At 40.1% G+C, this 24,875-nt stretch overlaps 1 protein-coding gene across 3 annotated transcripts in view; it reads right to left on the bottom strand.

Annotated features, from left to right (window-relative positions):
* Positions 1 to 263: 263 nt before the first annotated feature.
* tns1a (tensin 1a) overlaps positions 264 to 24,875 on the bottom strand; it is a 74,806-nt gene continuing 50,194 nt past the window's right edge. For 2 of the 3 annotated variants that reach the window (XM_028010871.1, XM_028010873.1), the window contains 18 exons: positions 14,215 to 15,885; positions 13,076 to 13,156; positions 12,646 to 12,809; positions 12,069 to 12,150; positions 10,981 to 11,055; positions 10,544 to 10,570; positions 10,326 to 10,407; positions 8,983 to 9,521; positions 8,812 to 8,898; positions 7,898 to 8,026; positions 7,716 to 7,811; positions 7,547 to 7,624; positions 7,346 to 7,417; positions 6,990 to 7,016; positions 5,622 to 5,790; positions 5,046 to 5,114; positions 4,925 to 4,954; positions 264 to 4,851 (listed from right to left, as the gene is read on the bottom strand). In XM_028010871.1, coding sequence (XP_027866672.1) covers positions 4,722 to 4,851; positions 4,925 to 4,954; positions 5,046 to 5,114; positions 5,622 to 5,790; positions 6,990 to 7,016; positions 7,346 to 7,417; positions 7,547 to 7,624; positions 7,716 to 7,811; positions 7,898 to 8,026; positions 8,812 to 8,898; positions 8,983 to 9,521; positions 10,326 to 10,407; positions 10,544 to 10,570; positions 10,981 to 11,055; positions 12,069 to 12,150; positions 12,646 to 12,809; positions 13,076 to 13,156; positions 14,215 to 15,885 — 3,608 coding nt within the window. In that variant the 3' untranslated portion in view covers positions 264 to 4,721. The remainder of the gene's footprint in view (positions 4,852 to 4,924; positions 4,955 to 5,045; positions 5,115 to 5,621; positions 5,791 to 6,989; positions 7,017 to 7,345; positions 7,418 to 7,546; positions 7,625 to 7,715; positions 7,812 to 7,897; positions 8,027 to 8,811; positions 8,899 to 8,982; positions 9,522 to 10,325; positions 10,408 to 10,543; positions 10,571 to 10,980; positions 11,056 to 12,068; positions 12,151 to 12,645; positions 12,810 to 13,075; positions 13,157 to 14,214; positions 15,886 to 24,875) is intronic. The other variant, XM_028010872.1, reaches the window with a different exon arrangement.

The following is a 24,875-nucleotide window of genomic DNA, read 5'->3' as shown; positions in this document are numbered from 1 at the left end:
TTAAATATATGTACGACGCAAAAACAAATCAAGAATTACATGAATGAGCTAAACTAGATCCTTCCCAGGAGGGAAAAGCTGATTTGATTACCAAAAATGAGCCAAAACCTCTTCTCAGTACCTGATTAGGTTTTTAGCGAGAAACCGCCATTTTCACACTTTCGGCCGTTCAGGGCTTCCGTAGCGTAAAAGCTGAAATCAAAACACGGAAAGAAGAAAAAAGTCACAAAGAAACAAAGAAAAGCACACAGATAGCTCCGATGTAACTGATCTGTATTGCTTTAATGTTTTTTTTTCTCCTTAGGAACAGCTTAGCCATGACAGTATAATGTAAATGACAAGAGCAACAAAATCTGAGACTCTTTTGTACATCCTCTGCAACACATTCATACAACAGACAAATGCCATCTGTACAAGAAGTCAAACAATCTTTTTTTTTTAATTACATATGGTAACTCTTGACTCAAAGCCAACAGATACGATGCAATTCAATATAAATATTCATTTAGGCAACATTTAATTATGGCATTTTTTTTCTTCTTCCTTTCCAAAAATGGCTACAGACGGGAAGAAGCTCGTTAGTTCTCAAATCAAGCCCAGCGTCACCCCCTCCTCGCTTTCAATAAAGCGCCATTGTACATTCCGAACATCGCTAACGCTTAAACGCAAAAGAAAAAGAAAGTGATACAAATGTGAACTAAAAGAATAAATAAGAATAAATAATCCGCTGACTCTCGAAAGAGACCTTTGGCAGTCGGACAAAGCTGCAGCTGTGGAGCTTTTAGCATCGCCATGAGACACGTCGAACTTTATTGACCTCCAGCACTGACACCCACACGAAATGTATGTCACTCCTCTCTATTGTGGACATAAGTGCTTTGTTTGTGCTCCTCTGATGCACAGCAGGCTTGCTTTTTCCTCAACAGGGGATGGAGGCAGACACATTTTTGGAGCGCTGAGACCTCCGTACAAACAAATGAAAACAACAGAAACAAATTTGTGGCAGAGTGAGTAAACTGTACATCCCATAACATTTTGTGTGTGTCCTCTCCTGATGAGAAAATTTAACTGGAGAAATTGGAAACAGAAAAGCGATTTGGTATAAAGAAAAAGCGGCACGAAAAGACGCAAAGCGACAGAGTCTTTGGCAAAACGATAAATGGAACCAGCGTGAACGCATATTGCATTAAGGTTTGGCTTCTGAACTTCCTTTTTTTTTTTTTTGAAAAAAAAAAACAACAACAAATATCTAAACTCTACAATGCATCTGCACGCGAGAAAACGCTCGCCGGTTTCTGTCCATGCAACTTTAGCTCATTCATGCCCCGCCTCTTTTCTGAGAGAAAGCAAAACGGAAGAAAAAAAAAAAAAGAAATACAATGAAAAAGAAACGTACAAAGTAATGTACACCATATATTCAAACACATCTCAAAATCCTCAGACTTTGAAATCATTAGCCAAAATAAGTTTTATTTTTTTTCTCAACCCATTTTGTCTTTATCGAGACTGTACAATATACAGTATGTATATATTAGTAATCATGAGGGAACAAAGCAATAAAAATAAATACTTTTTCTCTATGTCACCTTTCAAAGAAGTATATCTATGTACATTTATACCAGTATCAATTTTTTTTATTAGCTTATTGTGAATGCATGTGGTCAGCAAGCAGGTATTGCGCACAGTGTGTTGTTTTTTTCCCCCCCTCTGTCGTTCCAGAAGGTAGCTAAACATGAAATCTGACAACATTTAAAAGTGAAAAAAAAACTCACTTTGAACTAGACGGTTCTTACCAAAAGTAAATCTGGCTCAAACCAATGACAACTGAGTTGATGTGTGTTCAACGAGCAGGCGTTAAGCTAGTTTTTAACAATTCTTTTTGCTCTAAAGTTTAAAAAAAAAAATAAAAAAAAAATAGGTTCAAACAAAAACATGAAATAAAAATTGTTTCTTTATGAAAAGTAATCTTGATATTTTGTAAGTTTTTCTCTCTTTGTCCTAAAAGGTACTGAAACGAAATTACTGAAACACCGTGAAGTTACATAGCAAAAACAGAACAAGTTCTAATGAAGAACTATTTTGACTCAAAAACACAAAAAGAAAAAAAAACGACGCTTTTTTTTTTTTTTTAACGTTATTAATGATTAAGCATGTATTCGGTATTTTTTCTCTTTTGTTGAAAAAGGAAATCTTCGTGTCACACAGTGAAACAAATGAAAAGAGCCAAAATCCACTCTACCGGTAAAACCTTCCAGGTTTTATTTTTGGGGGGTTTTTTTTGCAACGAACACAAATTTGGGTTCTGTACCGAAAACAAGTGAGCCTGTTCCGCGTTCTGCTGATGGGACAACGAAACCTGAACTCTGGTTGTCACTGGGAAGGGCTTGAGGCTAAGATGAACCACCAACAACAAAAAAAAAAACATTAACCCCCCCCCCTACAAAAAACGTTTGAGTATGTCACTACTCAAATCTGAGAAATTAAAATGAGTTCAACACTGTTTTTTCTTATTTCCTAAAATGTGTGTTTGTTTGTTTCAAACCATTTTTGTGAATGGTGGAGCAAATTCTCAATAAGTGTGTGAAATACATTTTTATTTCACCTTTCTCCCTACATGGTAATGTAACAACATGATGGAAAACTAAACCCTAACTCTCTCTGGTTCTTATTAGGAAATATTTTCGATTATTGATGCAAGGGGGGGAAACAGCAATTTGTACGTCATTTTATCGCATTCAGAAAACCCGTGAACTAAAGCACATTGTGCGTTTTTACTTCTTTACCTAAAAGGACACAAAATCTGCATGAAGTGATCTGCAAAAAAAAAAAAAATATTCTTCAAATGTTATCATATGAATACTGCACTGTGAAAGTCTAAGCATATGCTCAACATGCAGGCTGCGTGTAGTTTTTCTTTTAATTTTCATCCCAAAAAAAAAAAAGTGTGAGGGTAAGACTTTTTGAAACACCCAAAACTCTCCTGGGGGAAAAAAAAAAAAAAAGAACAACTGGAGAAAATCAGAATATTTGCTGTCAGCATCCTTTTTGCTTCAAGTGTGAAACATGAAATTAATATTTATGAAAGGCGCAAAAGTCGAATTCCCTGATAATCAGTAAGACGTAACTACAAAGAAAGAACAGAAAATGAATCATTTCATTTAGTTTTTTTTTGTTTCTTTTGTTCTATAAGGTACTAAAATGTCAAATTTTGCAGTGTGAATTAAAAAGAGAAACCCAAAACTGTACTGGGTTCATATAGTTCAGCCTCGTTCTGTTCTCAGCAGACAAAAATGTGTACATTTTAAAAACATTTTCCTTTCCCTTTGTCTCTAAAGGTCCTGAATAGTTCAAACATGGGAGGACTGTGTGAAAGAAAACAAAAATCAGAACGTCGGGCTTAAATGGACCAATAACAACAGGAAATAAATAACCGGAGTTTTGACACAAATGGAACAGAACAGGACAAAAAAAAATGTCATTTAATAAAAAATAAATATACAAACTTGCCATCATAATAGCTACTTCAATAATCTGTCAAATTTGCAGAACTCTGAAAAGACTAAAAAAAATGTCTATTTCATGCAGTTTTTGACAAGCGTAAGTAACTCTTGTCTAAATGTAGATATTTCTTTATCTTCTTTTTTCAATTGTACACACATGGCAAAGAATGTTCTCAGTGATGGTAAACGGAGCTATGATGGAGGTGCATTTCGGGACAATAACATGCATAAACAACAGTGCATAGGTCCAGGTCATTGGGCCGGTTCCCGCTGGCTTCCAGTGTGTTTTCTGTGGCAGCGTCTTACAAACAGAACAGTTGCTGCAGAGCAGGTGCCGATGGAAGAAGTCTGTAAGGAAGGGTAAGTGGCGCCATCTTGTGGACAGACTGTCTGCACATCTTTAGGCGGCTTGTTGATTTCAGGCTGGAGTTTATCCCCAAAAAATTTTTTTACTTTTTTTTTTTAAAGGATTGGATGCTGAAAGAATGCGAGCGTGGTTGCACCGACACAAAATGACCCTAAAGGTTTTTTTTGTTTTTTTTTTGTTTTTTTTTAGTAGATGAGGTCTGCTATGCACAGTTTAGATCAGTTGTTTCACTGCAAAGCCCTTTCCAACACACAGCAGACCCATAAAATGACCTCTAAGTAGTTCACATTTACTTTTTTGTGGAAAGTAGAAGAACCGAGCTTAAAGATCAAGCTAACATGCATAACGTCTTCCACCTTTTTTTTTTTTTTTTTTCCTGAAGAATCAAAGTTCAAGAGAAACCGCATTTCTTTCATCTTGTCTTTGTTTTTCTTTTGTTTCACTTCATCTTTTAAAAAGAGAAAAAATATTAATGGCTTACTAGCTACATCATTCTTGCACTTGTATTGCAACTACCTTTGGTAAATCAATAAAAACGAACGTAAAAAAAAAAAATCCACAAGTTCTTACATGTCCTCGTCACTCAACGTTACAATGTCGCGTTCCTGTCGCGTGCTCAGCTCCACTCCGCACGTCCGCCAGCTCCGCACTGTGCCGACGCCTCCGGGTGGAGGCGGCTCTCGAGAAAGACACACCAGCAAGGCAGAGAGGGAAAAAAGAGAAGGCGAGAACAAAGAAAACAAACCCCCCCCCCCAAAAAAAGAAAAAAGGACAACGTTGAGTCCTTTTAAAAAAAGACGCCAACGATGATGGCAGATTGCAACCCGGCCACTGCCGTTTGAAGTTTCAGGGTTTCACCGCTTCAGAGTCTTGGAGACAAAGCTGACGATGGCCGAGGCGGGCTGATCTGGGTCCAGCTCAGCAAACAGGTGGCTGACATTGTCCGTTGTGCTTCCTTGTTTCCTTGCAACGAACCCAAAAAGCCTGGAAGAGAAGAACCATCTTAGCTTAAACTCTAAAGTATAACAATAACTCAGCTGTTGAAATGTGAACTTACTTTACTGATCCACCTCCTTCTTTTACCCATCTATTGAACAAAAATAGGAATTTTATATTGTGTTACAACTTGGTGGTCGTCAACATACATGCTGCTAATGTTTGTGAAATATAATTCTTACTTTCTGTCTTGGGGGTCCAAATCACAGTATGTAACTGTGGTGAGAGGATAATGTCGCCGGAAGAAAATTCTGTACCAAAAGACATAAATGACCTATTACCAAAGACGCAAGGCCCACATATACTCAGGCGTTCTTCACTCCGCGGAGGTCTGCACATACTCGAGGCCAACTCAAAGTGGACGTTCGCGCAAAGATGAATTTTTACGCCTGCATACGCGTCCACTGAACGACATGTTCACATCAAACTGTTTTCGTGTGCGACGGCGACATGATAAGGTCGAGAGCTGGGACGCGTTGAGAGTCGCAAGGACGCGCAGCTGCTAGATTGCTAGAGGCTGAGAAGAAACGAGGCTGGGCGCCCAGCTAGCTCACAACACTTGCTGGTATCCACTCAGATTATGGGAAATGAACAAATTTTTTAGAAGAAATCTATGCAAACTGCAAAACTCGACTGTGAAATCCCAACCGGCCGTGGGCATTGTGGCATCTGTGCGGCTCGCAGAGAATTTAAGGCACGCCTGAATATGTGGAAGCCTTTATGCTATTATTTATTAGATGTCGCTGTAGTATCCTTACTTTCTCTGGCTGTCAGTGAGGGTGATGCCCTGCATGGACACCTTGAAGTGGACAGTGGTGGCCGCTGGGAGTGGGTTGGTTGTCAGTGTCTGACTAATGGCCTTGGCAATGGCCTGAGGCCCCGTGAGTGACTCCATGTCCACGGAGTTGATGAAGAGAACATTACATGCTGTGAATAAACAAAATGGGAGCAGGTCAGTGTCAGCTGATGGAGGACGACTGGAAGAGCAGAATGTACTGGACGAGCCAATCATGCACATTCAACAGTCAAATGTGAGCATTTTTTATGCCGTTTTCCAGTTATTTGGAACACAACAATCCAAAGCGCTTCAAGAGAAAGCTATTGTACGTCTTGTTTCTCGAAGATCCTTCACATCTGATTCTTCAGTTCTCATCCTGAGTTTGGAATATCAGGCTTCTGAGATGTAGGCAGAATTATCACACTAATAGGACTGTTAAGGTCACATTAGTCATTGACCCAATAACCAATGGGTCAATGAACCACTGACCCATTGTCAACCTGTTGTCAAACAGGCTATTTGACAATTGGGGACAATGTTTATCCCTAGTCTGAGGCAAATCTTAGAACAACTCGTTTTGCTGCAGGGTTTCTTTTATGTGTTTGAGATATTTCATGCACAGCGTTCCATTCCAGCGCTTTCTGCCATTTTTGCAGCGACATGATTATCTACCGGCAGAGAAACTTTTTATTCCAAAGTTTATTAAAGATGCCAGCAATGGATGGAAGACTTGTCCGTCCAACCTTACGTGTTTGAGCCAGAGTCTGACCCAGAGCAGGAGAACGAAGACAACTAGCCTGCTAAACCAGGTCATGAAGTCATGACCTGGTTTAGCAGTAGGCCTACCGTAGCAAATGCAGTGACGTCATAGCCAACAAAACATTATAGTGAATAGAAAAAATGAATAGTCTGCAAAATATAACCCATAGAGAACATACAGATATCTACACAGCACCACTAGAGAATGAATTTACATTCATTCAAGGGCTACAAAAGTGGATTTTCACATGATATGTCCCCTTTAACTGTCCTTTTAGTGTAAATTTCCATCACACAGGTTTTGCAGTTGAACAGATCCCAGAGCGAACTGGGAAGATGTGAACTTGATCGTGGCCCGAAATAGGGACTATAAAAACTGTCTGGATGAGAACATGAAGTCCTTCAATGAACAACAAGTCAGTTGCTTTCTGTTTAGAAATTTTTGGAGGCTTTACACTCAGATATTCTTCTACTGTCACTCGCATGCATGTCTTGTCCATGCAATAGTAAATATCTTCAGGAATAATTTAAAGCCAACTCCATTACAGCATGTTCATAACTACAAAAACCGTGCAAAACCAGTATTTACCATAGGCTTCCTCAGGAACCTTCTGAACTGTAAAATAAGGGTAACAACATTTAAGACAATGTTTCTAGAATATATGGTCTAATTTTACTCTACACATAAATACCTTAAATGCTTCACTTTACGTAAAGTCTTCTTTGCCAAATAAAATAATAATAATAATAAAAACAGTTTCTAGGGACTTTGACCAGTGCTTGCTGTCTTGTTTGTTTGAAGGTTTGTTTCCAGAAAGTCTCCCATTGCAATGACTAGTTAAAAAAAGACTAGTACTATAAAAGAACTACATGATAAAGCTGCAGAATCCCTCAGAAATGCTAATAAAAACTACATTTCTACTCTTAATGTCCATGAATCCTTACCAGCTCCCTGTTTGAGAAGCTCAACTGCTGGATCAGTAGGTGTAGCAAGTTCCAGCGCCTCTTCATTTGGATCTTTAGGTCAGGAGAGTAAGTGGTTATTATCAGAAAACAAATCCTAAGTACATCACAGAATGAAGGCAACAGTCACTTCTTCAGTCTTCGAAAATCATGAGAATCAGACAGCGTTAGGGTGTTCCTGACCTTTGGTGGGGATCATCAGCTTGCAGGGTAGAGCCAGAGGAGTCATTGCATGTTGGTACACCAGAGCAGAGAGACATCCTGCAAATACACACACACAAAAAAATCTTTGTGTGAAACTGGGCCGCCGGATTCAAGAACTCCCAACGCAGGCAAAAGGTCAGCGACCCACCAAAATAGGGTTCATTGGGGCAACCTTTCAGGCGAACGCCTTTGGGGCTGGTCTCAATCAGGAAGTGCCTCACCAGCTCGTTGGTCATGTCGGCAGCTACCAAAGATTCACAATATATGACATCATGCGAGTAAAACAGGACACAGACTTCATAAAAGGGCTGAATATGTCACTGAGTTTACCTTTTTTGCTTTGCTGGACAGTTGGTGGGGGGCAGGCCACCTTCATGGCCAGACCGTAGGCTCCACGGAAAGAGTGGCTGTCCCGAATGATGAATGCTCCTGGCTCCCTGTCCTTTAACAGACTAATGGCTGAAAAGAGGATGTAGGAAGTCAGAATACAAAAGAAAATACTAGATAAACACTGGTGTATACCACTAGATACAGCTGAGACAAGATATTCACATACACTGTAGAAAATGCCATAATATAGTTTTTTTCCACTATCCGACGTTAAATCAGACTGAACTGTTAGCAGATTTCAAGGCCTTTATGGTCAATAAAATTATCTAAAAGGCAGAATGGTGAGAGAGATTTTGTAAAGGCAGATTTTAACATCAAATTTAGAAGCTGACAAACATTTTGTTTGTCTTTCATGCATTTGGAGTAACGGCACCAAGCTTTCTGAGCGGCCTTTCAGCCCATGGACTTCCTTTTACTGCTGATAGTGACACTTTCTCTATAGTTTCAGCTAGCATCTTAAGTTTTGGGGTTCATATGGACATTTCGCACCAACCTGTCTCCTTCGTGAACCATGTGATGGTTGGATATTTCCAAGCTGTTTGTACTTCCAACAGATGAGGTGCCACCTTCAGGCAACTGGTAAGACTGGATGAGTCAGTCTTACCAAAGTCCATGGATCTATTATTGATTACTTTGGGTAATTTTTTATTTTATTTTCAAATAAGGCCACGAGACAATCACCTGGGCAAATTCTGGCAATTAGCAAATCAAAAATAATTTTAGTAATTCTAATCTAAACAGAAAAAGTTTGGAATCAAATTAAATGTCAGACAGTGGAAAAAAAGCCTTGTGTGTTTTTTTTTTCTGCACAGTATTTGTAAATCTTTGGGTTTGGCTGTATTTAGAGCCCTCACCTTGTTCTCTGGAGATATCTGGCTTGTACCAGAACCTAGAAGTGTCCTGGACAAACTTAACATTCATCTTAATGTCTGGATAACCATCTGTTTAAAATAAAACAAACAGGAAAGATGATTACTGTGTACACAAGCCAGCTGCGAGCTAACACAACCCGCCCCGTGTCTCACCATAGATGGACTTGGAGACGTCTGGGAGGGTATGTGTGCCGGAAAGGTTTGGCGTGCTGCCACCGCTGGCCGGCGTCAGGTTCCTGTTGTCTGTCCTCTCTGCGTCTCCGCTGGACATGTGTCTCTTCTCTGGGAGCTGTGGGGAGACGGGGAAGGCGGGGGTGGGAGACGGCTGGGCGCTCCCCTGACGAGAGGCAGCCCCCAGCTCATCGGGTGTGCTGCGGCCGCTCGACGCCGCGCGCCGCCCCATCAGTGGACTCGGGGGGACGGCGGCGGTTGCGGTTTTAGCGTTTCGACCTATCAGAGGGCTGGATAGGGGCTGGTGTCTGGTCAGGGAGGGGCTGGCTTGACCTAGGCGTCTTTGAAGGGCAGGGCTGGGAGGCGTGTTGGTGGCCACTGTGCGGTGGAGGGTGTTCGGGCTGCCGGGGACCGTGTGGACACCCATGATGTTGACCTGGGAGCCCTCAGGGGATGCGGGTCTGTTGGCGTATGGGGAGGTGGGACTGTGGGGGGCGCTATCTGAAGAACCAGTCCTCCTTCTGAAAAATAAAAACACTTATACTGTATGTTTTCCTGAATATTCACATTTACAAAATTCTCCTACATACACTGCCTTCCAAACGTGTTAACACCCCTTGAAATTGTTTTTTTATTTTGCTACAACCCTCTTTATACAAATAAATTATATTAATGGGATTTTATGTTTTTGACCAAAACAAAGTAGTGAATAATTATAGTACACATTCCTAGTTATCAAACAGTACGGTATGCTCAATTGGTTTTTCCAAGTAGACTTATGACAGTGTAGCACAAATTTTTAAGAAGCCTCACTTTTGACTGTTATCGCTAATTTGCATCTTTAATGCAGTCAAGTTGAAGGAGAATGGTATTGGAGGCACTTTGTTGCCATCTAGAAGCCAGAATCTGTCTAGCATTCAGGTTGTAGAACCAGGCTGTATCTGAAGAACTTTATGCATCAGATCATACAAATCTGGTCCGTAGCTACAGTCCATCGGTCTAGTTATGGTCCATCTTGAAAATCTTCAGTAAAACAGCTTCAGTAAAATCTAAATGTCAGAAACTGGGCTAAATGTTGAACATGTACATCACATCTGAATGTCTGTCTTTTGTTTTCTTTCATTATATTTCTAAATACAATCATTAAGTAACCCAACACGCCAACATGACAAATGGCAGTGGTGCCTAATAAAGCAAAAGCAAAAAAATGAGTGTAATAAAAATAGAATGAAAAGACAATGCATGGAAATTGGTTAAGCAATACTGACCTACTGAAAATGCTTAAGTTTACTAAACTGCGGGAGGTCAGAGTGGAAAAAACTCACCCGTCAGTGTTGTGGACAGGACTGCTGAAGGACAGAGGAGCTGTGAATGGTTGTGGTCTCGGGTCCCCAGTGCTGCGATTATCTGAGAAGCACAGAAAGAACAAAAAAAGTGAACTCAAAAAGAAAACGTTTACTTGCAATAAAATACAAGGTCGTTAAAAAAAAAAAAAAAAAGGTCTGGAGAATGTGAAACTATTTCAAAGCAGAAGTGTCCCTACCTTGCTGTGCATTACTACAATCAGAGTCTGGCGGCAATGCAAGTCAAAAAGGAAGAACAAAAAAAGAAGACAGGAGCTCAAAACAGGAAGGTAGAAGCATGTCCAGGAGTAGGTATGAATTTAAACAGCTTTTTCAGCATTTTCACATCAATGTGGAGGAATCTTGGAGTTTAAGTCAGTTAATTTGAGGGGTTTTTGAATATGAAAGCAAATATGTATTTTTTTGAGATCTTCAAGATTTTTTTTTTTTTTTGCAAATACGACAGTCACTTTTTGTTCCTTTTGATCTTCAGTGGTTTTGGGACTGTAACCCTCACACGGAGGCCCTAAATAAATCAAATCTGTTGCTATTTGAATGTACTTCAGTTATCTGTGTCTGGAATCAACATTTGTTTGATGATCAGCTACAGAGAAGAGTTGGTCCTTAGAACACTGACCTGATCCACCTTGTTGATGAGGTTTCAGTCCCAGAGCAGACAGAGGCGTCTTCGTCAAACCTGGAGTAGATCGAGCTAAAAAAAATAAAAAACTGATTCAAACCACTGTTACTGCAGCAAAAGGTTCTGTCTCTGCCCAACACGGGTTAAATGAAAATGGAAAAAACAGAATTAGCAACATTAATCCATTGAAATTAAGTTTGTTACACAGCAGACACACACCCACGCCCACACACATACACACACAAGAAGCATCAGATATATTTGAATAAATTTCAGTAATTTACGCTGAGCTTTGGAGTTTTTCACAATAAATTTTGCTTAATAAATAAGCACATTTTGCTTATTTCCTGGCCAAAAAGAAAGTCGACAACTGAGAGTGTGAAAATGAGAATGCGAAAATTCCTTGAATGCAGAATTTTCATGTTGGACATAAATTACAATTGTGAAAACTGGATTATGAGGCGTGGGGTTCAGGAAGGAAGCCACAGTGTCCAAAGGACAATAGGGAGTGTGCAGGCTTGAGGGTGAAGGACTCTGGTGGTGCTGGAGTTACACCATGTGAATCTGGGAGTACTTCAGGAGAATTTTGTAGAAATTCTGGAGAATCTTTAGGCACCTCAGTTGATCTAGTGTGAGATGCACAAGATTGTGCGGAGAAACTGCATTTTATTTGTTACTGACCTGAAGTTAATTTTATGAATAAATTTAATTGAGTTCTGCAATTCTCCGTCCATATTTCTTGGTTTATATGTATGACGTAATGTGTAATGACACAAACGCGGTCTTGGTGTAATTGTTTGGATATTTTGACCTATGATCCCGGTTTAATTTGAACTCTAGGGTTTTTCATTGTTTATATTTTGCCACATGAAGGCATTTTAGTTGCATAAATGTTAATCTCATCTTATTTGCAACATACAATTTTATTAAACTTTGTCCTTTACGTAACCCAGCAACCAAGTGTAAATTTTCATGTATTGTCTTTTTATTTGATTTAATTTATTTCATTTTTAAAGAATAAATAAAGAGGAATCCATTAAAATCTAATTTAAAATCCTAATTGAAAGAGTCAAAAGAATTCTTACCACTGCTTTCAAAAGAGGAACTGTTGCCATGGCGACCAATCTCATCAGCCTCAAATGCTTCCCGGTAACTGTGCATAAGACCCTGAAGAAAAAAGTATTGCCAGACGGAACTTCTCAACAGTCATTATAATCTGGAAAAATACCACCTGTATAGTGTGCTTAAAGTCCATTAATACACACAGTGGAAACCATTGTAGCGCTATCACACATGCTAACTTCCAATGTCTTCCTTAAATCCACTCTTGGGGATACAGACAATTATTGCCAAAATAAACACACACAAAAAAATGGTCCTTTGCAAACACCAGCTTCCCAAGTACTGAATTTACTTTTGATTATTTCAGATGTGGTCTACAAATAAAGTTGCAGATAGGCACATTTTCTGCAAATAATTTGGAGCTATGTTCCACAAAAAAATCTGCAAACACTAAACAGCAAATAGGCAGCAGTTTACTGTATGCTAGTTTGCCAAAAGTATTATGTCATCCCGTAAATCCAGGATTTACAATCACTTCCATGGCAATAGTTACAGTCTGCTCTGCTGGGCTTGACCCAAAGATCAGGTGTCTGACTGTACCTCTCTGGGTCTTCCACCTGGATTCAGAGCCAGGTTGTTGGCGAAGTCCGGCGAATGAGACGCCGAGACGTTATCATGACCAGACTGGTAGTGTCCCTCGCTCGTGGTCCGGCGCCTGCCTGTCTCCTGCGTCCCCTCTGGGGTCATTCCTCTGGAACGAACTCCTGAAACCCACCAAGATAGTCACTGCAGAACTCAGGATATGCTTTCTAGAAAAGCTTGTAGAACATTTTGCAACTTGCTAAGCCACAAGCAAACAATCCACACCTAACTCTGGTAGAGCCAAGCTCAAATTCTTGATTAGAATTTTATTGGGCAAAAAGAAGGGAGTCGAAAGTAAAACTACATGACTGGAGAAAATAAATAAGCGAGGCAGGAAAAATACATCAACTACATGAGAAAATTAAAAGTGAGGGAAAAATGGACAAACCAGAGAAGGAATAGGAGCGATGGCGGTCAGATTGTTGGGATGTCATGCTTTCACTGATGCCCCGAATACGAGCGTTGTACTCTGCTCCAGGGGAGGAAAATCAGGTGATGGAGGGGAAAGCAGCAGGTGGAGGAAAAGGAGGGTGAGGAAGGTGCAGAGGAAGATGCAATGACAGCAAAAGGTTTTCCACGAAGATGGATTAAACAAAACAAGCAAAAAAAAGAAAGAAATCAAATATGGAAATAAGCTTGGAAACCCTTCCCCCACTAGGAGGCACCAGAGAGCTTATTTAAATAACAGTGCATTCTGAATGCAGATAATGAATGGAAGCTCCTGCATGCTTGGCTATTCTTACTCTCCTTCCCATCTCTGCTGTCACCAGCTTTACTTTGTTTCAGCCGCAGAGCTAATTTTATGTGGCCAGGTCAGAACTGCGGTGCAGAACTCCACCGTGGATCTGTAATACAAACTGCTCACGTTCTGGTACACACAACGTGAGTCTTCTTTAAGTCTCTGTCAGCACTTTGGAAGCAGTCAGGAAACATTTTAGTGACATCATGCAGAGTCCTGCACTATTCCTATATCCCAACCGTTTTTACAAGTAAACATAAAGAAAAACATCTTGCAATAGAGAAGCTCACAGTTATACACTAAAACATCAATGGAAGTACTTTGTAAACACCTCAGGTAAACTCTAAGAAGGAAAGGGGAAAAAATGGAAGACTAAATCCTGATTTGTAAAATTATCCATATTTACTTTCCATATATTTCATAGGAAAGTTCAGGAGTTTCAGTCATGTCAATCAAAAGCCAAAACAAAGTACACACAAAGTTGTGTGTTTTAAGTGCTTTTTTTGTTCCCTAGTGTTTAGACTTAGTAAAAACCCATATTTCAGTTTCCCAGAACATAAAAATTGTTTCAGTTCATTGAAATGAACACAGGTCCACAAAGAATTCTGTAATAAGAAACCTTTTTTAATGGGTTTTATGGAATAATCAAAATTTTCTGGCTTTCCTTTAGTTGTATCATGTAAACACTGTAATCATAAAAATGAACAGAAATAAACACTTGAAATAAATCACTCCATTTGTAGTGAATTGATCATTTCAACAACTAACATAAAACCTGAATGCCTTACCAGCGATACGGTGAGCAACCAGGCCTTCCAAGTTCAGATTCTCCTCCTCTGCATCTTGCTCTCTTGGCAAGGGAGAAGGAGACATTTCCTTGGGTTGGGGTGTGAGGGTAGGAAGAGGAGAAGAAGAGGTGCTGTATCCTGGGTAAGGCGATGGCCCCTGTAGGTCAGGGGAGTGTGAAACTCTGCTTGCTGAGTTTATTAGTTTCTGGGGAGACTGCTGGTTGAGATTAGCAGAAGTATCAATGGGATATTGATGGGTTGCTTGGCGTGTGTGGAGGTAGGGCTCAGGGGTGTGTGTTGGGGTGGTGTTCTGGTATGGGTAACCAGTGTTGGACCTTTGGGGTGAATATGTTGGAGACTCCGTGACGGGACTCTGGTTTGGCACTGCTGGGACCCTCCCAGTGTGCCGCTGATGAGAGGTGCTGTTCATTGACCCCAAGTTGTTGTAGCCATGGATGGCAGAATCCCCTTGGTAGGATGGCCTTGCCAGGGTCTGGGAGAAGGGTATTTGGTATGAACTGAGGGTGTTATCTCCAGGTGGTGCACTGTGGGACTTAGACATATGTGAGTTGATTGGATCTAGATCAAGCATTAGCATGTTTAGTGCCTCTATGGACTGTTCAATGTCTCGCTGTGAGGCAGAGGTTGGGAAATGAGGGAGGCTGTGGGTTGACTGAGGAGGAGGCCCAAAGGGATCATCTGGAAGACTATGCTGGTGCCAATGGTTAAGACCTCTTTGAACTGCCTCTCGACTACTGGTACTCCTTTCAGGGGCCTTGGGCATCATTTTAGGGTTGGTTTCAGGGCTACTGGGTGGCTGAATCCCAATGGACTGTGAACGGTACATTCCTCCTCCATTTTGGTAGTTGTTGTATCCCACCTGCGATGATGGTGAATCTACAGACCTCTCCTGCATTGCTGTAGGAGTTTGCACTCCATGTACAGGCATTTCGTTCAGCTTTTCCCCAAGAACGTTTCGCTCAAGGTATGGCCCGTCGTTCTGGTCACCAACAGGTGTCTGTGATTGGTAGTAGAGGCTCGCTGGTGTTGCCTGACCCTCTAAAGATGAGAGTGTACCCAAGCTATCAACGCTGTTGCCCTCTTGACTATTAGGAAGCTCGTCGTCAAGGATATCAGTTTCACGCTCCTCTTTTGAGGGTGCCCTAAGAATCCTGGTATGGCCCCCGTTGACATGCACCTGCGCTGGAACCAGGTGTCGAACCCCTCCCCCTGGACTGGTAGATGTGGACAAGTAAGCCTGGCGCTGAGTCGGTGGCTCAAGGCCACTAAGAAGCTGGTCTAGTTCTCGTTTCTCCTGGGGGCTAAGTGTTGGGTGGGCTGTTGTTGAGTTGTTGTGACCTACAGCTGTGTGCAGGGAATGGCTGTGCTCATCAGTTCGATCAGTCTTGATTGATGCGGTAGAGTTTCCTGAGTCACTGCTTACAGAAAGGGTATGATCTACGGCAGGAAGGGAGGTGTGGCCTGCCACTGGAAGGGACTGCTCAGTCTTTTGGAGGTGATGGTTAGATTGCTGCAATGAGCCCTCTGTATTCGTCAAGGAGTTTTCAAGGACTGGAAGGCCATTAATGGTAACAACTCCCTCCAGGGAGTCTTTCTTTCGGACCCGGGCATAAAGACTTCCATCAAGTGGACCTTGAGTATGACCAACCTCTGAAAGAACAAAAAGGAGAAAATCATATGTAAAGCAGATGTCAAGGACAAGTTCAACTTTATTCATGAAGTGGTACATTTGCTCTAACCAGAAGCATAGTGGCCACCCTTTTGCATCCAACTTTTTCAGTCCAAAGGTTCTGCATGTGTCCTGTCTACCAGCAACACAACCTCTTCAGCTCTATTAATAGCCAATTTGTAGTTCTGAAGCTCCTGTCATGTTGCGTCAGCACAGGCCCGTAGGGGCCAACATGAACCAGCTAGGGTCGTGCCCTACAAATGGAAACATTTTAAACAGTGCCAGCTTGAATGCCTGGAGATGAACTAGGTGAGGAGAAGCAATCTTCCTCAGGTTGACTCCTGGCTGCTAAAATATATTAGTCATGTCAAACTGGTTACAAACATTTTGGAGAACGTTTTACTTTCTGCTGCATTTGACTAGTTATTGGCTTGGGAAAGATATTTTTGATCTAGGTTACACTTCCAAAAGGCAAAACTCAGTTTATCAGAAATTCCATATTAGTGTTAACTTAAAGAACCATATTGATATAATTAAACACTAAACTAAAGTTGGCTTCAATAATACAGGTTGCATTTGCAAAGTGACAGAAAATAATAATGACACTGGCTCATATGTGGGGGACGTTCCCTCTGGGGCCAGATGGTGGATCGCTCGGACTGTAGCTATTTCAAAACCCATGTCAACAACAAGTTCTTGGATGCAGTAGCAACAAGAATAAGCGGCACGAGAGGAGGCTGTAAACACAGTTTGTCCCTGCGGTTGCTCTACATGTTGACACATTATGAAAGTATAAATGTAGGTTTAGATTACAATTTGTCTAGGAAGAGTTGTGTTTGGTCCACCACATAATGCACTAATTACAACCAGAACGAACACTCCTTCATTATAAAAAGCAGTACTTTTAGATTGTAAAAGCAAAATCACAACAATGCTATGCCGTAGTAATAAACTCAGCAGAAACCTCCTTCTTACCTGCACTAGGAGAATTTTTAGATCAATGTATAATCCAAGAATATTTCCTCATCTTGAGGCAGACTGTACATTAGTCGATCGTTCGGCCCAGACGAACAAGACTTTCTCCCTCCGTCCTGAGTCACAACCTAACATCGTCTAACATGTGCTCCACTGGAGTGAGGTAGAACTCTACCACTGAAGCTGCCAGGAGGGGTGAGCTGGCACTTGGATGATTTCTTACTGTTCCCGGCAGCTGGGGAGGGGACTCCACCACCGTAACCACATCCAGCATTACCCAGCTGTCCCGGAAGACATGCTGTTTTGGACAAACTGAGGTTCCTACGCCAATGCCATTGGGGGTTCCCTGTACCACGTGTCAATAAAATCCAACTCATTTAATGCTTGCCTTTTTCCTTTACATTTAAAATATTTTTCAAGGCATAAAGGTTTGGTATTTTGTTTAATTTAGGTGTAGCTGTATTCTCCACTATGCAACCTCTTTGGCTATGTGTCCACCTTCTGACCTTTGACATGAGAGGCAGTGTCCTTGCTCTTGTTTATAGAAAATTATCTTTTAAAGCTCAGTGGCAAAAAAAAAAAAAAAAAGACTCAACTTAACTAGGGCTGAGCAAATCAAGTAACATAACAGTGCCATAAAAAATGTCACGACAGAATGAGAGCCGGGAATAGAAACTCTGTTGAGTAGAGCTGGTGCAATGAAGCCATAATTATTATTTTTGTATCATAGATGTATGTTTACAGTTCCGGAAAGATGGGTAAGAAGTTATCTTCTGGTTTGTCTGTTCTGCAAAAGTTTCTTTGTGGAAAACATGTATTGTCATTTTGGCTTAAAAGAGTGTTTCTCCATTTCAGTCACCAGGAACCACTGCCCTTCATGTTTTTGATGTTTCCCTTCTGCCACTCAGCTGACTTGTATAAGTGGGTAATATAAAACACACACACATACATACACACATACATACAGTACATATATAAAGATATTTGACTTCACAAATTAATGGCACTACATCACAACATTGCTCCTCTTTCAAGCCTTTAACATCGTTCTTAGAAGTGGTTTGCATGATGTGTGGTTACCCCACTGGTTTCTGCATCTAGAATGGCTACCAGGGGAGATTAAAGGATCTCTTAAATAAAGGAACATTATAACATATTGTAAAGCTCAAAAAAAGACAATTTTACATAATACTGCCCTTTAAGCCCTGTCTTAATTTAAATTCTACACAAAATAGAAAAAAAACATAATAATGTCTATGTAGACTTTTGAGACTTAAGAGATCATTCATTATTTTCATATCATGCATTTCTCTCTGAAAAATGGGAATTGGATGAATTGGAGGCTTATCTGGGATTTGACCTGGAAACCTGTCTCACCTTAAATTAACAAATATATTAGCAATAAATGGAATATGTTGATTTTAAGGCAATTACTGCTCTTGAAAATATATTAAATATTTTATAAACGTTACCGCATTTGGCATTTGTATAGAAAGTCAGGTGAAGACTAGTTATCTCCAATCTGAATACTGCAATGGGAATTAAAAGATTGTTCACTTTGTGAACAGCAACACATCATTGCTCCCACTTTTTTTTTAAATGTAATGTTAAAGCCAGATGGCACTACTGCCAGCTATTCTATGTAATGACCCTGATTATAAATGACAAAACAAACAGTGCTCTATTGGAATAGGACAAATACCTTTCCTCTGATGTCAGTAAATAACTGAAGCTCAGCTCAATTTAGATTGCTTGACTCACAGCACAAATAGCTAACAACTTGCTTCCTTTTCTAGAGAATGAGTGCAAAGTCTAAAGCATCTTTGTGCTTCAGAGAACAGGGCTACATGTACCAGTGCACATTTTAATACCGTACTTAAAACAATTCAGTCTGTTTAGGTAAAAAAGAAAAAAGAAAAAGAAAGAAAAATGTACTTATAGCTTTGTCAGTATCTCATTTTTATTAACATACACACCTGTGTGTGTTCTACATTCTTTCACATGACAGGTGCAATGATTATATCTCACAGCATCACACACAAATCCTCCAAAGCACCTCCAAAACAACAAGTGTTGTTTCCATCATCCATATATACATATGCAGGATGGATATATATATGCACACACACATACATATAAAAAGATATACACATACATATGCACATATACACATATGCATATGTATAATAAAAGGAGTGCGTGTAACAATTATATAAAGTCAAAATGGGTCCATGTGGTAGATCTAAATCCCTGTTAGGATATACAGGAGCTATAGTTGTTTCATTGGATATGGTGTTTGATTTCATGCATGCCTGCACGCGTATAAATGCATATGAACGCCCATATGCTCACAGGATATCTAAGAAAACCATTTGCCCTTTAAAGCTCACCAACACTTTTAAGTTGTGACTTTTTACAAGCTCTGCCAAATTACTTTTTTTAGGCATCAATTGGACCAACAAAAAATCTGTAAACCATTAAACTTTGTAAGATCTTAAACTACTGTACTTTGTTATTTAAACTGAAGCTTTCCTTTTTTTGGAATCACTTCATGATGCCGTAGTTACGCCAAATAGCCAGATACTTTTGTTGCCACATTGTTATTATTCGCTACTTGACCATGTAATATTTAGCCATGTGTTCTTTGGTTAAACAAAAAAAAATGAATTGCTTTAATTTTAGTTTCATGTTGTAGCTAAAAAAGAAATATATGTAATGATTTACAATGGGTACCTAAAACAGTTTGTTAATCTGCATCTCTATTGACATGCTTATTAGTTACATTGTAATTAGCCATGTGCTATCTAGCCTCTTTGGTTTATGACTAATAATATTTTTTTTCTTGTTAGCTCATATTTGTTCCAATACTGCTCTATAATTGTGGGCCATAATGTTAAAGAGAGTTTGGTGTCACATTATGCTTCGCTGCTATGATAGTTAACCACATGCTAATTAGCCTTGAGTGAGCATACCTCTCCAATAAAAACGTAAGAAATGTTTTTCACTTTTTTTTATATTGCTTGTTATCATCGGTACTTTTTAATTGTTCACTATAGTGATAAAAAATAGCTTGATATTAGACATTAATGACTGATAAAATGATGAACGCGCTAGTGAGTCACATTGTAATCAGTCAAGTGTTAACTAGCTTCTTTGGTTTAAGAGAAAAAATGCGTTTTTTCTCTTAATATTTCTCCATTATTATCCATTATTGCTGCCATATCACTGGGTCACTGGGTTGACTACAGTTCTGAGAAATATCCCAGTCAATTCCTGTAAACGTGATACATGAATCAATTTCAGTAACCTGAGCTAAACTTTACCTTAAAAAAACACAAAAAAACCCAAAATTGAACAAAAAAGCTACTAATAATCTCTTATGTTGGCACAGCCACAAAGAAACGTTCCTGTGAAGGATGAGGTGACAGGAGTGAAAAAGGTGTCATGGCCGCCGTATCGGTGACTGGCACAAGGACAACTACTGCAGTTTTATATTTGCCTCTCAGCGTGTCTGTCACCGTCCAGCTGTCACGGTATGCAGTGACGTGATGCGACTCTGTCTGAGTCCGTCTCCGAGTTCGCTTTCACGATGATGTCACCTATCTGTCCATCCGTCAGCCTGTCTGTCACCTAGTGGCTGTCATAAAAACCAATCCGTTGGACCGTCTGTCACTAACTGTGACTTCCAGCCACGCTGGACTCCCAGAAAATCATGAGACGCAATGAATTTTAGAGAAAGACGTGCACGAAACTTATTGCATATGATAGAAGACTAAATGGAGCCAGGCGGGACCATGTGAGGGTATTTGGTCTGCATGTCTGCCCCTGTAGGTTCTGCTGTGCTCCCAACTGGAGTCATTTTTTCCCCCCATGCATCTGTCCATTCATTCATCTGTCTTTCACTCACAAGGATTCAGTCGCCTGTCAAAACACTGCATCTGCTCGCTGTCTACCTACATGTCCGATTCTCTGGGAGCTTTTGAAGAACCAAATTTACCCCCAAGAGAAAGACTTCTACTGCCCTCTTTAGGTATTCAACACCTGGTAAAAATAGCTACAGGGAACACCAAATGTACGCTGCAGCTTCCTTCAGGTGGAAATCTGATTATCCAAAAAAAATGTAAGTAATTTTAATTAAGAAGAATTAGGATAGAATTAATTAAGTACACATCAGAAACAATTCAATTTATTGTTAAATGAAATTTTATTTGTAAATATAGTCAATACATGAACCTTATTTAGACGTCACTCATTGTTCCATCTGCATGCAGCTCATCTGGACGCTCATATCTGTGTCTATGTTTGGAAATCATTTAACCCTTTCGCCTTCCTTTAACAAAGAATGCTGAAAAACAATTCTTGATGTGTAAAAAGCTTTAAAATGATTTGATGTTTTCTTGTTTAAGTTTACAGCAACCGGTTTTCACCAAATCACTGGTGCCACATTCATTAGGACCCCAGTTATTCTTCTAAAATACATAAATAAGAAATCAGATAAATGTGCAACTGAAGTATTTGTTGTCTTTAATAATTTAAGATAATTACTTGTGCCAGATTTGTTCCTATCTCTCCAAAATGGGAAAGACAGAAAGATTTGTGTTGATTCTGATTAGGCAAGTAGACTATACACGTATCTACAGTTAGAGCAATATTTCAGATTTTTAATCTGAATACATACATTCATTCATGTATCTTAAACGTATTTCAAATACATAAAAAAAATTAAACTGCAACTGGAACCAAACGCTGGGTCTATGCGGATGCACAGTCAAAACAATCATTTCTTTTTCAAATTGTCTCCATCTGGATGTAAGACTGAGCTTTTTCTGCCACTTATACTCCAGACTGTTTTTGTTTGTGAGATACAGGATGAGAATATGGAAAAGCACTTCACAGTGGAGTACGGTGGCGGACCAGCGATGGTGTGGGTATCAAACTCTTTTTAAATAAAAATCTGGTGGCCTCTGCCAGGAAGCCAAAGACTTGGTTTTAGGACTTTTTACCAGTTTTACCAGGCGGAACCAGAACATGTTGGAGGTTATGCATTATTTTTATTTAACAATAAGTTAAATGAAAATGAAAATAATAATAATAATCCGTTTTCTATAAGCAGGCTCTATTAAAACACGTCCACATTTCAGTTGCTGAACAACTAGAATCAATTTAGGTGGATTGTAAGCCTTGTCAAACGAAAAAGGAAAAAATAGCTCAGTGGTTTCCATGAAAATCTCTTCCATTTTTCCACTTCAAACTGTTATGATTGCAGAAAATGGAAAATATACCAAATGTATCTATTAGACGCGACGTCCAACGCATTCCAACACGACTTCATGGGACAAAACGACAAGCAGAGCGGCAGCAGGGCAGCGCGGCGGGATGCAGACATGCAGTAATGAAAAGGAGGAAGTTGGCAGGATTTGTGGGGTTGATATGAACCTGCAGCTGGAACTCCCAATGCTGCCAAGCAGGAGGTCCAGCTAGAAGCATTACGGACTCGGCTCGGATGGATAAACCCAACTTAATGAATAGACCTTTATTGATTAAATGCAGCCACATCATTTCCTTGCAACAAACTCAATCGCTCTGCAGTGCATCTCACATTTTTCACTGTTCTTTCCCAGACTCGGCTCCTCGTCGCTCTCCCTGTCCTGCAGCCCAAGGTCTCTGCACGCACCAATCAGCGCCTCTAATAGTTTTGGCGTACCCAAATTGCCGCCTGCTCATAAAATGTTCCACACTCAAATTGCTTGCTCCATGACTCATTTGGTACCGTGTGGGCGCCAAACACACAGGACGCAGCGTTGCCAAGGAAACATGATAAACAGACACGCAGGCTCCAGACTGAGCAGAAAGTTGAAATGCAGTATTTCTTTATAAAAAAATATATATTATCCAACTTTTCATTTTACATAATTTTATTGCACGTTTATGTAAGCAGCCAATTAGATTCCAAAATATGAGTTATGTTACACTTACCAGAAAGTCCTGCTGTCAGCGCCGCTACATAATTTCTTCCAACTTGTATTTATTGAAAAATATCCCCAAACTTCAACATCACAGGAAAAAAAAATGTCCTCACTTACAACACAAAATTTTGGAATAGTGTTCTGTTTTCCCCTCGGGGCCTCACTGTCCCTCGTCCCTCTCTGTCTGTCTGTCTCTGTCTGTCTCTGGGCAGTTATTCCAGACATGTTTGAGGGCTCAGCCCCGGCCAAATATGGGCGGAGGGCAGTAAACAAGGAGGCACAGTCTGCCTGCAACGTCACTGATCTAGTGTACGTATTACACACACACACACACACGCAAGTTTGTATCAGGACCTTGAATTGACATTCGTTCATTTCTGTAACTGCATTTACACGTAACCCTAACCATTGCCAGTACATTCCCTAACTTTAAGTTAAATATGATTCACATCATAAATCTAAATCTTACCTCCTACCCTAAAATTAGTACAGATCAGGATGGAGACCAAGGCCTAACCTTTTCTATCCTAATCCTTCTTAAATTGTCAGTATTTTTAACAACATTGAAAGTTGTTAGAAATATAAATAAAGAATAAAACTCAAAAGTACCCTTTAATGGCTACATTTACAAGGAAGAGCATAGTCAAAGATAATGCTGTTTGGACAGAAGAGTCTAAGATGGAATTGTTCTGTCAAGTCAAGTTTTGTTTTTTGTGTATAACATTTCAGCAATGAGGCAGTTCAGAGTCCTTTGTGTGACAAAAACAGAACATAATTAACAAACAAAATGACATCACCGAGTCAAAATGAAGGAAATGAAGAAGTTGGAATGCAGACTAGAATTATGTTCTCTAGACAGTTCCTTCAGCCTTGATTTAAAGGAAGTCAGCGTTTCAGCTGTTTTCCGGACGTTTGTGGTTTATAGAAGCTGAATGCTGGTTTTCCATGTTTGATTCTGGTTCTGGATGCAGAGCAGAACCAGAACCAGAAGATTTGAGAGGTCTGAAAGGTTGATCCAACAACAGCAGATTTTTTATGCCGTTCAGTGATTTATAAACCAACAGCTTTACATATTTTAAAGTCTGTTCTCTGAGCTGCAGTGGAAGGATTTTAGACCAGCCTTGTGCTCCTTCCAGAGGATGACCCAGTTTGTCTGTTTCGAAGCTGATTTGCTGGTGTTGGTAGTAAACAAGCTCCTCTGAGGCGCAAGCAGTGGCCTTCTGACCCCGCTGACCTCCAGGCTGGCAGCTGCTGCCAAACTACAGGACTGCCTATGAAGCGATGGAAGCACACAAACTGTATCGCGTGCACACACACTTCAACAGGAAATCCCAGCGAAAGAGAAGTGATTAAATTTGTTAACTGGGAAAGATCGTGTTCCATCACTGCCTTGGAATTGTTTAAAATCAGTCACTCTGGAAGATTATGATTCACGTTATTTACCCTAATAAATAAAATAATATTTTTAAAACTGCCTTTTTGGATTTAGATTAGTTTGATGAGCTGAAACATTGAAATGTGACAAAATAGAAGATATCTATAACCAGACAAAAACTCTGTGCGCTCTAGAAACCACTCTAACTCCTAGAGGTTAGTAGTGCTAATGCTAATGCTAACATGAAAAAAAGGGATTTCTCCTCAAAATTCAACAGCAGTTATAATGTAACCCTGGAAAGTCCACTGAGCTGAAACGCTATGCTCTCCAACCATGCAGACACCTTAAAGGGTTCCATTCATATAGAACCCCTCAGGGATGAAACGTACATTTAGCACCTGCACAAATAAAGAGGTCTGGATTCTGCAAGTGAAGCCTGCGGTAGCTTGTAAAAATAGGCCTCTCTGTTCGTTAGCCCAGCATAGCAGAGAAAAAAAAAAATCCAAATAGAGATATAACTGAACTGATGAAGAGTTTAGTTATTTCTGAGAACACTGCAGCCCCCTCTGCTGGGACCGAACTGGGAATCCTGGCAATTCCCATTGACCTTCTTTGCAACATAGCAGCAACCTCAACGGCTCCCCGGGGGGCCGTG

The sequence above is a fragment of the Xiphophorus couchianus genome, chromosome 24 (genome assembly GCF_001444195.1).
Source record: "Xiphophorus couchianus chromosome 24, X_couchianus-1.0, whole genome shotgun sequence".
Lineage (NCBI taxonomy): Eukaryota > Metazoa > Chordata > Actinopteri > Cyprinodontiformes > Poeciliidae > Xiphophorus > Xiphophorus couchianus.
This window is presented reverse-complemented; position numbering and strand designations above follow the sequence as displayed.